This window comes from Staurois parvus, unplaced genomic scaffold (genome assembly GCF_062004578.1).
Source record: "Staurois parvus isolate SC_StPar_1 unplaced genomic scaffold, SC_StPar_1.0 ptg000361l, whole genome shotgun sequence".
NCBI classification, from domain to species: Eukaryota; Metazoa; Chordata; class Amphibia; order Anura; family Ranidae; genus Staurois; species Staurois parvus.
Genome location: NW_028318157.1, coordinates 16,867,073 through 16,880,943, shown reverse-complemented (window position 1 = coordinate 16,880,943; position 13,871 = coordinate 16,867,073). Strand labels below are relative to the sequence as shown.

Below are 13,871 nucleotides of genomic sequence, written 5' to 3'. Positions count from 1 at the left end.
ACTTGGCTTCCTATTTGCAGAGTATAATCTGCATTATGTATGTGTCCGGTCCATCAGCAGTTTGTGCTAGAGCTCTGTACATGCTCCCTGCTGCAGTATGGAAGGATTTGAACTTGGGATGTGCTCTAGAGATTGCAGGCAGAGAGAACCCTTACCGCATTCCTTCGGAATCTCATCATTCCTCGTGGGGGATTTCCTTCTGCCATGGCTTGTTTAAGCAGCAGTAATAATCTTCCTCTTGTAATTGTCAGGGTTTCATGGGTGACATACGATCTGGATGCTGGTGTTTAAAAACTGCCAAGTGGCTAGTGAGCTGAAGCAGTGCTGCTGCAGCCGTTTCCATTACCACAGCACTGCGAAAAAGCAGCAGCTACAGTACTAGCAAACTACGGACACATCGAGCCCTGCATTGATTCGCCAATGTTAATGGTAATCTCCGGCAGACACGCGTTCACTGGCTCACAGCAGCATCTTCTGCGCACACAGCCCAGACATGCACACCTGGCTCTTCCAAGACTGCATGTGACAAGGAAATTAACCTTCGCTCTGCCAGCTGTCATTCACTGGGGGATAGCTATACAGTGCATGAAGAATATTATATTAAATTACTAATTTATAGTAAATAAAATAACATTAGGAAACACGTTTTAGAAAAGTATTCATAAAATCATTGATTATAGAAGACATATATTATGAGACTGTAGAAGTATAAGTATGGCCATATACTGCCCAATAAAACAAATTTTGTGACGATTAGGCTGCGCGAGGGTTGAACTAGAAACCAATGACAAGCTCTTTGTTTCTACATACATTTTCTGAGAAGTAGAAAAATCTTTGTGAAAAATCATTCAAAACGCAATACACCTGTCACTACAATCCATCCATTGACCGTATTGAGATGAAAGATCACAGTGATGACACTGCACAGTTTAGGTCAAGCAGACGCTGTCATCACATCCCATCAGTCTCAGGACAGCTCTGGTTGTCTATGATCACTGTTAGGCTACATTCACATGGGCATATGAATATATGCTGCCAGAAGTTGGTAGAAAAAAAGTCTATGTGGTATATGTACACACATTTATGCGTGTTTACATACATATGGCGTTCAGAAGCATATCATGGGATCTCTGTTCAGCCAGTCTGATCATCCTACCCTTCAGTGGGGATGATGATTAGAGGAAAGCTTTTTTTCCTAAAAAGACATTTCAGCCCTTTAATTATTATTTATTTACCTATCCCAGTAAGCCTGTGCTAGCAGATCTCATTACCAGTTGTAAACTATATTTGAACACCATCTGTCCTAACAAAGGGTTAAATGTTTACATGCTCTGCTGTATGTTAATGAGAGGATACCCACCCTTTTCCTAAAGGCTGGTACACAATGGCCAAATATTGGCTGGTATTGGCCAATTCAACAGAAACCGGCCAACATTCGGCCAGTGTGTACAGTAGTCTGTCAAAAAGAAGCTGGCCTAAGGCCCAGCTTCCGTTGAATGGGCATACTGGACAACTAGCAGCCAACCGGCTTCCGATCAGCGCTCACAGCCAATGGCGGTCCCCCTGTCAGAACACAATAGCTCACAATAAACTTTTAGTGTGTACACTACACATAAGTCTTTCTATTGGGACTGAGCACATTGAACTTGTTGAGAAATGCTTGCAGTCAGCCATGACACCTTCTCACAAGAAACATCTAAAAAGTTAATAAATATTAAAAAAAACATTGTTTAGTTTTACTGTATGAGTGAAGACATACAACAAACATATAGCTAGGTTTTCTCAAATCTGACTGAAAATGTGACAAAATTTTAAATATACACAGCCCCATAACCTAGGATGGCCCAGCACTCCCATACTCCCTCCTTCTCTCTTCTCCATACTTCCAGACTGACCCCAGACTGCTCTATTGTTAAAGCAATTGTAAACCAAAAGTATAAACAAAACAAAAAAAATGGTAACAAATATGTCATACTTACCTGCTCTGTGCAATGGGCATAAAGAAGCCCTGATCCTTTGAGGGCACGCATGCATGCTTGATCCCTAGGCAAGCCCCGTGTGTCCTTAGAAGCACACAGCATGACTTGGCTCCGCCTCCCCACCCCCTCTTCCCTCACTGGCTGTGATCAACTGCAGAAGAAGCCATTGATTCCCGCTGCTGCCTCTCTGTACAGTGAAGAGAGACTGAGTGGAGAGAGCCACTGCTCTTATGCATAGTGCTGGATCAAGGGTGGGGTGGGGTAGGGCTGCATTTAGAAAGTTTTTTTTTGTACCTTAATGCAGAAAATGCAATAAATTGGATCTTCACTCTTTCAATCAACATTGACTATTTTTAATCCTTATGCTACTAGCATTAGTAAATATATAAGAAAGTATATCATATTTATTTGTTTTACATTTTTTTTACAGTTCTTCAGTTACTTCCTAGTTTTCATGCCTAGGCAAATTATGTCAATCATCCCAAGAGTCTTCAGGAGGGGAGGAGGAGTTTTCTTAGCTAAGCACACCCTCTTGCCTACATGCCTGAGCTAAGGGTAGATGGATTCCAGGAAGTAAATGCTACAAGAATCATCTGCCCTTACTTAGGTTTGGCCACTGCCAGAAATGCTAGGGGGTGTTTTTCAAAGTGATTTCTCAGCAAAATAAATCATGAAGACATGAATGGATGGGGGAGTTTGTTTCAAATATTAAAAATCAGTTAAATAGCATTTTTAGTTTTTGGTGCTCAGATTCAGTGTAGTGCTACTTTAAGGTAAAAAAAAAAACCTTCTGCCTTTATAGAACCACTTTAACTCTTCACAGTGAAGACTAGAAATTCGGGGGAAGCAACACTGAGAGACCAGGAGTCAGCAGCCTTGAAAGTTGTAAAGTACAAGAGCCGGGGTAAGAATTTTAACAAACAGCTCACTGGGGAAGGTTTATTTTTTTATGCTCGATATGTTAAAGTAAAACCGTGGGGGTTTAATACTATTTTATCATTTTAGTAAAGATCTGCTTCAGTGGTTATGATGCACTGACGTGATAACTGCAGGTTGGTAAACGCGCGCACACACGTGCACAATTAGTAGTACAGCACATCTCAGAGGACAGGGACTGCATATAGGTATGTCACAGTATCTGTTGACATGCATTGTCATGTGCACATTAACTCTATGTTCCCTGCAATGATGAATGATTTACACATAACAACACAGCTAAGCCCCATTGTCTTGCTGCATCTGTGAACACATAGGTCCATGTGTATGATTCCTGATTAGGCGCTATGGTCAATCTAACCTGTTTGTGGCCCTGAAGGCAGAAGTATGGATTTGTTCACATAGAAGGAGAGGATAGAAATCTTTCATAGCTCAATAAGAAAACAGGTGGGATGTGACACAGGAGACGGGTGACTCAGAATATTAAGATTGGAATTCCATATATTTTGGAATAGCAGTGTAAATACATGTATATCAATAGCATGTTTGGTTGTAGTTCCATCCGTTAAAGAACCCATGCTTGCATCAAATTTCAAAGCAAAGCAACCAAGTGGAAAGGTGATTACACAGTGGATTGGCGTGGTGGGCTTTGAGGGTATGAGCATTATAAATATTCAACACTTTCAGAGCTTCTGTCTTGTGTTGGACAGCAGAAATTGGGCAGGTTGGGCAGCACAGTCTGTGGCGTTATAGTCAGCATTCACATAGGTGTGATTTTCCTTCATTGGATATCTTCCCAAACTTTAAAAACATACTGGTAGTTGGCTTACACCCAACTTACCCACACTGTGAGTTCAGATTGTGAACTCCTCTGGGGCAGGGACTGATGTGTATGAACCATCTAAAAAGCACTGTAGAATGTTTTAGTATTACAACATAAATCATTTAACAAATAAAATGAAATGCTTACAACTGATCACAAAATAAAAAAAAAAAAGTGCAACAAATGCATCATGAAATATCAATATCTTAAATGGCACTTCATTTACATCAGTCCATCACAGTGAACATTTTGTGAGTATTTAGATTGCAAGGGAATACTGATCAAATGAATGCTTTGGAAAAAAGAGAAAGGGTATGCACACCCTTAAAACTTTCCCAAACAATTCACCGACCATACTTGTGTAGCATCTCTCAGCTCTGTTAGAGTACATACCCTTTTACAAAAATCGAATGTTTATTAAAGTTTACCTTGACAAGGTGTAAATATAGTAAACTGTGATTATGTATAAATGTCCTCCAAGCAATCCTTTCCTAGATACTGCACCTCTGATAATTGCATTGTGACGTATGACAACAATGTATGAAATTATTATTATGTTTGTGACTTACAGCTAATTTCTGGAGAGTCAGTTTTACAGACGTCCATGTATCCATTCTTCTGTCCAATACGATTATGAATTTTACATCATTCTCATGTTTACTAAAAATACAAGAGAACATGTTTGACAACTGTTACAGTTAATTACTAATTAACAAATGCTAAAATTAATTATTCCAGATTACATAAATTATAGACAAAAACAAGGTTTCTGTTATTGTTCAACAAACTAGAGAAGCTTTGACCACAGAGGACTTTTATCTCTTGTATAGGTTGGTAAGACCTGTCATTGACAGACACATATCCACCACAACGAATGATTAGGAGATTTTACATCTGGCTATTTTTATTTAAACCAGTGGACTCCAAACTGTGACCCTGGGGTCAGATATGGCCCTTTGCTTGCCTTTATCTGGCCCTTGAGCCTCCCACTAACACCAATAATGGGGCACTATTCCTCACATTATTACCAACGATGGAGCTTGAGCTATTTTGCAAAGAAGAATGGGCAAAAATGTCACTCTCTAGATGTGCAAAGCTGGTAGAGACATACCCAAAAAGACTTGCAGCTGTAATTGCAGTGATAGGTGGTTCTACAAAGTTTTCAGGGGGCTGATTACAAATGCACACCACACCTTTCAGGTATTTACTTGTAAAACATTTTGAAAACCATTTATCATTTTCCTTCCACTTCACAATTATTTGCCACTTTATGTTGGTCTATCACATAAAATTCCAATAAAATACATTTATGTTTTTGGTTGCAATATGACAAAATGCAGAAACTTTCAAGGGGTATGAATATTTTTCAAGGCACTGTAGCAGTGGCAGAATTAAAGAACAACTATGGCTTTAAAATGAATAGGGTTAACAACCCCCCCCCCCCCTCCTCCCTTACCCTCCATGTCTGAAAACCCACAACAGACCTCAGCATACAGCTTTCTCCACACTGCAGCCTATGCCAGCTACTTTAAGGTTTGCAAGACAGGTTCTCCATTAGGGTCTGGGCAGAAAACACACATGCACAGTACAACACAGTCATTCAGCTTAGTAGAGGGGCTGTAAGAGCCACAAAAGCTGGCATGGCAGAAGGCCAATCACTGATCTGAGGTCTGTTGCAGCATTTAAGTATGGAAGATGGGGGGGGGGGGGTCAGATAGTCCAATTAGATTTAAAACTCCAGTTATCCTTATACATGCTGTCTTAAGGTCTCCTTGACCCTGAACCACAACACTATGGCACCTGCTTTTTATAAATAAGTACATTTATACTGCCTTTAGCCACTTAGTTTAGATCCACTTTAAAGATTTGTTCGCCTCTCTGTGATGTAAAACACCCAACTAACTGCCTTGGCTGCAGAGAATTTCCAACATATCTGAATAGCTCTGTAGACAATAGCAAAACCTTTCAGGCCGCACAATTTTGCATTCACGATCTAAAAAACTCATCTTAGGTTTTTGTATAGCTCTGATACACCACAGGCAGAGTTTAGTGTCTTAAAAAAATAGACCTGACCTCTGAAAATATGCACTAAATAAGTAATTGAACCTATATCAGACATGGAAAATATGAGAACATGTGCTTACTGACCAGCTAAAACAAGCACTTTGATATAAGTACTCATTCAACTCATGCACAGATTTTTATTTACTTCCCTTGGCAGTCATTTAGTGTGTCTGGCATGATAACTTCACTCATCCCTACAATTTACTTCAAAGCAGCCTGATATAAAAGAATATATTTAGATTCATTCAATAAAGTAGCAAAATGCAGCAATCAACTAGAACCCATCACTTATCCAATGTGTAGTGAACTGCTGGGTTGCAAGAAGGCACTAAACTCTTTACATCAGTGTTTCTCAACCTTTTTTCAGTAAAATTCTGCACCAACTCAAGGCACACCATTCTAAAATTGTAAGAAAATTGAACTAATAGTTTTACATAATGCAGCATTATTTACACACCTAGGACATCCAACGCTACAGGTGATTTCTTATTCCAAAGAAAATACACCTTTGCACACTGGCACTGATTAGTATTCCAATATTTATCTTCTCTCTCAGTTTCTTTCCCTCACTCAGCTAATGTGACCCCAGTGCTGATGGAGAGGGACAAACATGGATGCTGTGCAGGCACCTGATGTCCTCCTTGTCAACTGCTGACATCATTGGTTGTTAGTATACCAGTGGCTGAAAGGTTGTAATGGTGCACAATGAAAACCTGTGACTTTATGTAACTAAAAGACAATTTTTGGGTAATTTATAGGCATTTTTCCAAGGCACCCCTGCAGAAACCTAAACGCATCACAGAGGGCCTGGGCAACCTGGTCAAAAAAGGCTGCTCTACATCATCCTTGTATTTTCCACAACCATAGGCTAAGAGTAAAGTCAATTATCAGGTACATATCTTACAAACAGCGCTCTTTATCTCAATGGTGTAACTATATCCATAGCAGCCCAAGTGATTGTTATAGGGCCTGAAGACATGGGGACTGAGCACTTTCCAGTTATACAGTGGATTATGCAGGTACAGTAAGTACAGCATGTATAGTGCAGGAACCTCTATAGGATTGTTGTACACAGAATTCTAATTTCTTTCATAAGAGCAGCCTTTCTCAAACTTTGTACATCAAGGAACCCTTGAAATCATTGTAGGTCTTGAGGACACTCTGATTAAAAAATGTACCTACAGTTCGTGGTGCGTTAGCACAATGGCTAAACTGTAAATCACTTTAAATATAAGGATCAAATATATGGCATACATCAGAGGCATCCCTAGGGTTGGTGTCACCCGGTGCGGTAACACTTGGTGACACCCCCTCCGACAATCCCAGCATAATGGATTGGACTCCGATCCATTATGCTCAATCCGCAGATCCGATCCATCCTGTGGGGATCGTCGGCTTTCTTTACAACTTACCTTTTCTTGGAGCGGGTCTGGTGTCACCCCGTATAGGTTGTATGTCGACGATCCCCGCAGAATGGTTCAAATCTGCAAATTGAGCATAATGGATCGGAGTCCGATCCATTATGCTCCACAGTCCGCAGATCCGATCCATCCTGCGGGGATCGTCGGCATGCAACCTATACGGGGTGACACCGGACCCGCTCCAAGAAAAGGTAAGTTGTAAAGAAAGCCGACGATCCCCGCAGGATGGATCAGATCCATCCTGCCAACAATTCCGGTCCGGTGTCACCCCGTGCGGTCAGTGCCACCAGGTGCAGGCTGCACCCCCCGCACCTGCCTCGGGACGCCACTGGTATACATAGTGTATTTAACACAGACCACACAGATGTTCTGTTAATGATGGCAAGAGAAAACTCAGTTTCCATAGACATTTTTCTGAATTCTACTCCCAATCTTCTGTCCATCTCATAGTATAAGCAATTGAATCCATCACCAAGGATATCCCTCAAGTGGAGCACTTTAAGCGTCTCTGCGAGAGGGAAACCTTCTGGATTTACACCCTTGACACCATGGCCCCGGGGGGGGGCCTGAATGAAGATTTAGAACTAAATACTATCATATAGTACTTTCTGTCAGCGTGTACAATTCTGTTCCCTCCCCCTCTCCTCCTGCATTACATTAGGCATGTTCATCCATTCCTAGCACCATGATCATTATTGTTCAGTCCTATTACCACCATTATATTTTCAGTACCCCTATAAGTATTTTAGTGACCTCCCATACATTTTATTCAGCATGGAATTCTATTTTAAGGACCATGATCATTAATGTAGAGCCCCATTTTAATGAATATATCCCGAGTACCCCCACTAGCATTCCCACCATCCTCTATGCATTACATTTCTCCACTTAGTATGGAATCCCTATGAGTCCCTATGCATTCATTTGGTTTTGTATAGGGTTCAGAGCATAGAATTTTATTATTTACTTCTTTTGCATTATTTTGACTTCCCCTTTGTTTTATTCCTTACAGGACCCTTATGGTCTTTTTTATGAAACCGTCTTTTATATGAACACATCTGTTTGTAAGAAAACATCTTGTAAGTATTGTAGACATAAGCATAATTTCTATAGCATGTCAATTATTTTAGTAATAAGTTGAATGACCCCTTTGAGTGTATATTAATATTCTTTGGTTGAATTGTGGCAACTGTGCAGGCTTACTGGGCTGTTTAGTACACCTGCAGCTCTTGCCCATTTATACCCCACTCAAGAAGGCCGATTCATGGCCTGAGGAAGGAGTGCGCATGCTCTGAATGCGTACCTTACGCATACTTACAGTTCCCATGATGTCATCAGCTGTCAGCCTCCCTGCATCTCTCTGCTACCCCTGGAGCCCTGGAGACCACAAGTGTGGCCGGGATGAAAACAACCGCAAAGCCTCCACAGCTGCTATACCAGGATCTACTGAACCACAACTCGCTTTGATAGCCGGCTGCTTTCTACCTTGAGAGTCACCTTCACCTAGATCACCATGTACTGTTGGACATTTATATAATAGGACATTGTTGAACACTCATCAGTCTGCAATTTTTATCTATATGGTTTTATTTTTATTTTTATCCTTATCCTCCCTATTTATGAATCCATGATTGTGGCTGGATGATACATTGAGTTGTCTCCTTAGTGCTCCCCACTCCCCTTCCTATATTTTCTAAAATATGTCTAATATGAAGGTACTAAAAAAGCAATTTATGTTACTGTATTGTTATTACTGTAATATCACACAGTTATCTAAAGCTCAGTGACACTTTCATGCACTAACAGAATTCACCAGGAGGCACAGTCTAAACATTTACTTCTACAAGTCTAATATTATTTGGACGGCTGACTTTTCTCGCTCTCAAATCTAAAAGGGCCTTATAACCAAACACATAAAGATCTATTTGAACCTAAAAGCTCTTATTAAAGTATTGCAATCTGTACCTTGGAATGGAGGTCAGATAAGTTAAAACAGTTTTTAGCAGGCCCTCGGGAACTTCGTTGAACGTGGTGTTTTCAGGAAATGTGATGATCCAGCCGTTATCCTTCCCCCGACCACCTATGTGAATTATATAACATAATTGATACAACATTGTGACTTAACAAAATTCCAATGAAAAGTGTGAAAAACAGGATAAAAAAAGAACTATTATTTCCATGTATAGTCAAAAGTTTTAATCAGGCATTTTTTCTGACAAGGAGATGAGATAAGTCTGATATGCTGATATTAAAGTGGACCTTTCAATAACTATACAGTACAACTCCACATGATAAATTCTGCTAATTTCACAATATACGATAACAGTGTAATTTAAAAAAAAAAAAATCTCTACCTTTTATTATTAAAAAGCCACTGAGATCCAGTCAAGGTCTAGTCCACTGAGTTCCAGTCAAGGTCCAGTCCACTGAGGTCCAGTCAAGGTCCAGTCCACTGAGGTCCAGTCAAGGTCCAGTCCACTGAGGTCCAGTCAAGTAACTGTACAGAGTCATATGATGTTACCTATGCTGAGATGCTGTGATCGGTCTGTTACCGGCAGGATGAAGCACTTCTCCAGTCTCTCCCACAATGATCAGACTGCAACATTCTAACTGTTTTTTACAGCTCTACACCCCGGTTCACACTGCTGTGACTTATGCAACTTGCGGCACATAAAATTGCATGACAAGTCAAAACACATTAATTTTAATGGGTGCTGGTTTAATCAATGCAACTCAAAAAGCAGTGAGAAAAAAAAAAAGGTTCTTGCAGTATTTTTCTGCGACTTTAGTGCAACTTGAGTGGCGCAGACTGCAATGTTAAATCACAAAAATCACAAAGGAAGATGCAAGCAAGTTGCAAGACTTTGAGGTCGCAGCAGTGTGAACCTAACAGGAACTAATCTGCACCAAACACTTGTGAACATAGCCAGGAGCTGCACAGGCACCAAGGTTGACAATATCTAAGCAAGCTTCTCAGCCCAGAAAGTACACCCTGACCATGGATGATGCCTGAAGGAAGATGGAGCTGATCTGATAAGGAAAATAGATTAGGGCATAGACAGAGGAAGAACTGAACTAAATATATGAATGTGTTACACCTTAATCATTACTTAGCATGCAGGGAAAGTATACCTAATGCTAGGTCCACTTTAAAGCCTCATTCACGGGCATGTGGTTATGTGAAGTTATAGGACCTTTGTAAATGCATATAATTGGAATTGAACATGGAACATGGAATGATTTGAAATAGTATAATGCACACTGTGCATTTACATGCGTTCGGGTACATTTTAGTGTAGCTGCAATCTAGGTCTCATGCACTCAGATGTATTTGCAAGCATATGGTTGTACAGCTTAAAATGCGTCTGTAATTGGGGCACCCAGGAGTCCTAGTTGCTGCGAAATTCTGCCCATAAAAATAAAATTACAAAATACGTTACGCTGTATGCAGTTATGCACTTGTAAGCACCTGTGCTTGAGTTTACATGCACACACATATGGGTGTATTTTCAAGTTTCGCATTCATAAAAATATGCCATATACCTATAGATGCAAATAGTGGTTTTCATACCATATATCCATGTACAGCGTATTTTGTAATCCATTCTTATAGACAGGATTAGTGCTTGGTTACACTTGCAGTTTGGGAAGGGGAGTTGGGGGACAGTAAAAACGTGGTTGGCTGCATTTTTACCACACCTCAAACCACTCCCCCTTGAGCTGCAGAGGATGGAGGTGTATTGTACTGTATTTTGCTTTGTGACTGTGGCAAAAATATTCCCCATTGCACTCTGCAGGCGCTATCCATTCACCTTGCAGCACTCTTCACAACCTGTCAAGCGCCCTCTGTAGAACGATCCACTTCTAATGCTAGCAAGAACAAGCCCTTACTTAGAGTGCTGCAAGTACAGGCGTATTTTATCCTATGTCCATACATCTGCAAATGCGTTCACGTGCATAAGCCCTTTAAAAAAATAAAAACTGTGCATCCAGTGGTATATTAAATACTTTAAACACAGGAGAAAGTGATCTGGAAAGTCTAAACATTGTTTATATACCAGATCAATGTCTCCTGCTTTTAAATAAAACAAACGCGGGAGGCCCATGGCAATGAGTTGTTCCTCTGCACTTGACTGTCTCCACTTTTCTCAAGTCCTGTGCACAGCAAATTTTTAAAAATGTTTTTATTTTATTTTCAAACTGTGCTTTCAATAAAGAAAGTAAATGCACTTCTTGTACACGGAAAAGAAGATATATAAGTAACACTCTGCTATGTATTCCTGTTTCATGACACGTTAGATTTCCCTTTTGCTTTCTGTCTTGGTGAAAATAGTCACAGTGAGGAATAAAACTCTACAGAGATTCTAACACTTCCCTCTTTATGCAAAAGCACAAAATAAAAAGTTTTGCCCACTATTCCGATTTAAAGAGGCTCCACATCCTAGATCAGCTCTTTTTATGAAAAACGTTTTAATATCTTCACTCCCACTCTCCGTAGGGGTCCCTCAAGGTTCTGTCCTTGGACCCCTTCATCTTCTCCATCTACACCTCCTCCCTTGGAAAATTGATAAGCTCCCACGGCTTCAATTACCATCTCTATGCTGATGACACACAAATTTATCTTTCTACCCCTCAGCTCACCCCTTCAGTCTCCACTCGCATTACTAGCCTACAAAGTAACATATCGCATAGATGTCGCTCCACTTCCTCAAACTCTGCGCTGACTTCTCCATCAAGATCAATAACACAATCGTCAGTCGCTCCCCTCACGCCAGGGTACAGGGGTAATCCTAGACTCCCATCTGTCCTTTCAGCCCCAAATCCAATCACTGTCCAAATCTCGTAGACTTTACCTTCACAACATCTCCAAGATACGACCGTTCCTAACCTCGGAAACCACTAAGCAACTTATTCACTCCCTTGTTATATCTCGCCTTGACTATTGTAACTCCCTCCTCATTGGCCTACCTCTTCAGTCTATCATGAATGCTGCTGTCAGACTCATCCACCTTACTAACCATTCTGTATCTGCCCCAAATTACATCACCAATCTTGTCTCCAAATATCACCCAAACCGTACTCTCCGCTCTTCGCAAGACCTCCTACTCTCTAGCTCCTTTTGTCTCCTCCTCCCATTCTCATCTCCAGGACTTCTCCAGGGCTTCACCCATCCTCTGGAACTCTCTACCCCAATCTATCAGACTATTGCCTACTCTGCTCACTTTTAGGTGATCTCTGAAAACCTGTTTCTTCAGAGAAGCCTATCCTGCCCTCAGCTAATACTGGAATCTTCTACTCTTTCAACCACTTCATCCCCCACAGTTACTACCTTTTGTACCACTAACCCCTCCCCTCTAGATTGTAAGCTCCAAGGAGCAGGGCCCTCAAATCCCTCTTGTTTTGAACTGTATCGTTACTGTATTGTCTCCCGCTATTATGTAATGCGCTGAGCAAACTGTTGGCGCTATATAAATCCTGTATAATATTAAATAATAATATATAGCTTGTATTTGTAATTATACGTGTACACGCTGTGACAGGGGGAGGCTCTTTCACTGGGAGAATATAGAAAAAATATAACATAGGATTTACATTTAGGGTTAATGCGAAGTTCTAGATTGCTGTTTCTGAGCAGAGAAAGTTGCCTTTTTGGCTTTCTCTGGATTTTGTGATTCTGGATCAAACTTTCAATCCTGTGTCCGGGTTTTGCCAGATGCCTGCAACCAGTCTGCATGCACAGGTGTGCAGGGTCATTATATACTCAGGTCTGAGGAAAGCACAGTGCTGTGGTCAGTTTGGAGACCGCTCCCTGTGTATGAGATGGAAGGTCCCAACCAAGGGTGAGAGGTGACCCAGCCAGAAGCCAAGAGACAGTGGGCCTCATCAAGGGGTCACAGGTGCCAAGCCAGGAGACAGCAGGTCTCAGTTCCAGGAGTCAATTTGGCTCTTATTGGTGTGTCAGGAGAACCCCAATCCGTAGGCCAGAGGTGGGCCGTGCAGCAGGGCACTGCAACTAAAGGCTAGAGAACCAAGCGTTCAAGGAGAGCTGGACAACACAGTCACAGGGACTGGTGAGAGAAGCAGCAGTGCTACCAACAAGTGAGTCAAGTGGCTCTGTATTTTCATTTGCACATATTTCTGTGGAAGAAACCCCTGCTTGGGAAAAAGATGTGCATGTGAACTTTTGTTTATTGAATAAAAGTGGGCTGCCATGCTCTAAAATACAGCTTTGGACTGGCGCAACTCACTGTAAACGCAACTATTGAGTTTAATCACCCCAATCCCACAACGTGGACAGCTATATTTGCTCATTACACAAGCAGGGGTTGCTTCCTGCTCATCAACTTATCTCACTGATAAGGCCTATCTGATTTTCTGCATTTGCTAATAATATGAAACTCCCATTCCTTCTTCTTTGAGGCCATTTGCTTTATCCAACCCTTGGGGCACTATTCCTCCCACTGACACCAATGATGGGGCAATATTCCTCCCACTGACACCAACAATGGGACACTATTCCTTCCACTGACACCAATGAGGGGGCACTATTCCTCCCACTGTCACCAATGATAGGGGCACTATTCCTCCCACTTGTAATAAAAATGCGGCACCGTTCATCCCATTGACATCCGATTAACAGCAACTCAG

The 13,871-nt window shown here is 41.2% G+C and overlaps 1 protein-coding gene across 4 annotated transcripts in view; it reads right to left on the bottom strand.

Moving 5' to 3' along the window:
- Positions 1–13,871, bottom strand: part of MCF2 (MCF.2 cell line derived transforming sequence) — a 176,730-nt gene that overhangs the window by 117,612 nt on the left and 45,247 nt on the right. For 3 of the 4 annotated variants that reach the window (XR_016313873.1, XM_089684969.1, XM_089684970.1), the window contains exons 3-4: positions 9,189–9,303; positions 4,308–4,398 (exon numbers count right to left, since the gene is read on the bottom strand). Coding sequence is in view for 3 of the 4 variants with exons in the window: in XM_089684969.1 (XP_089541095.1) it covers positions 4,308–4,398; positions 9,189–9,303 (206 nt within the window). In the remaining variant the exon portion in view is untranslated. Of the gene's footprint in view, positions 1–155; positions 446–4,307; positions 4,399–9,188; positions 9,304–13,871 lie in introns of those variants that run through there. The other variant, XM_089684971.1, reaches the window with a different exon arrangement.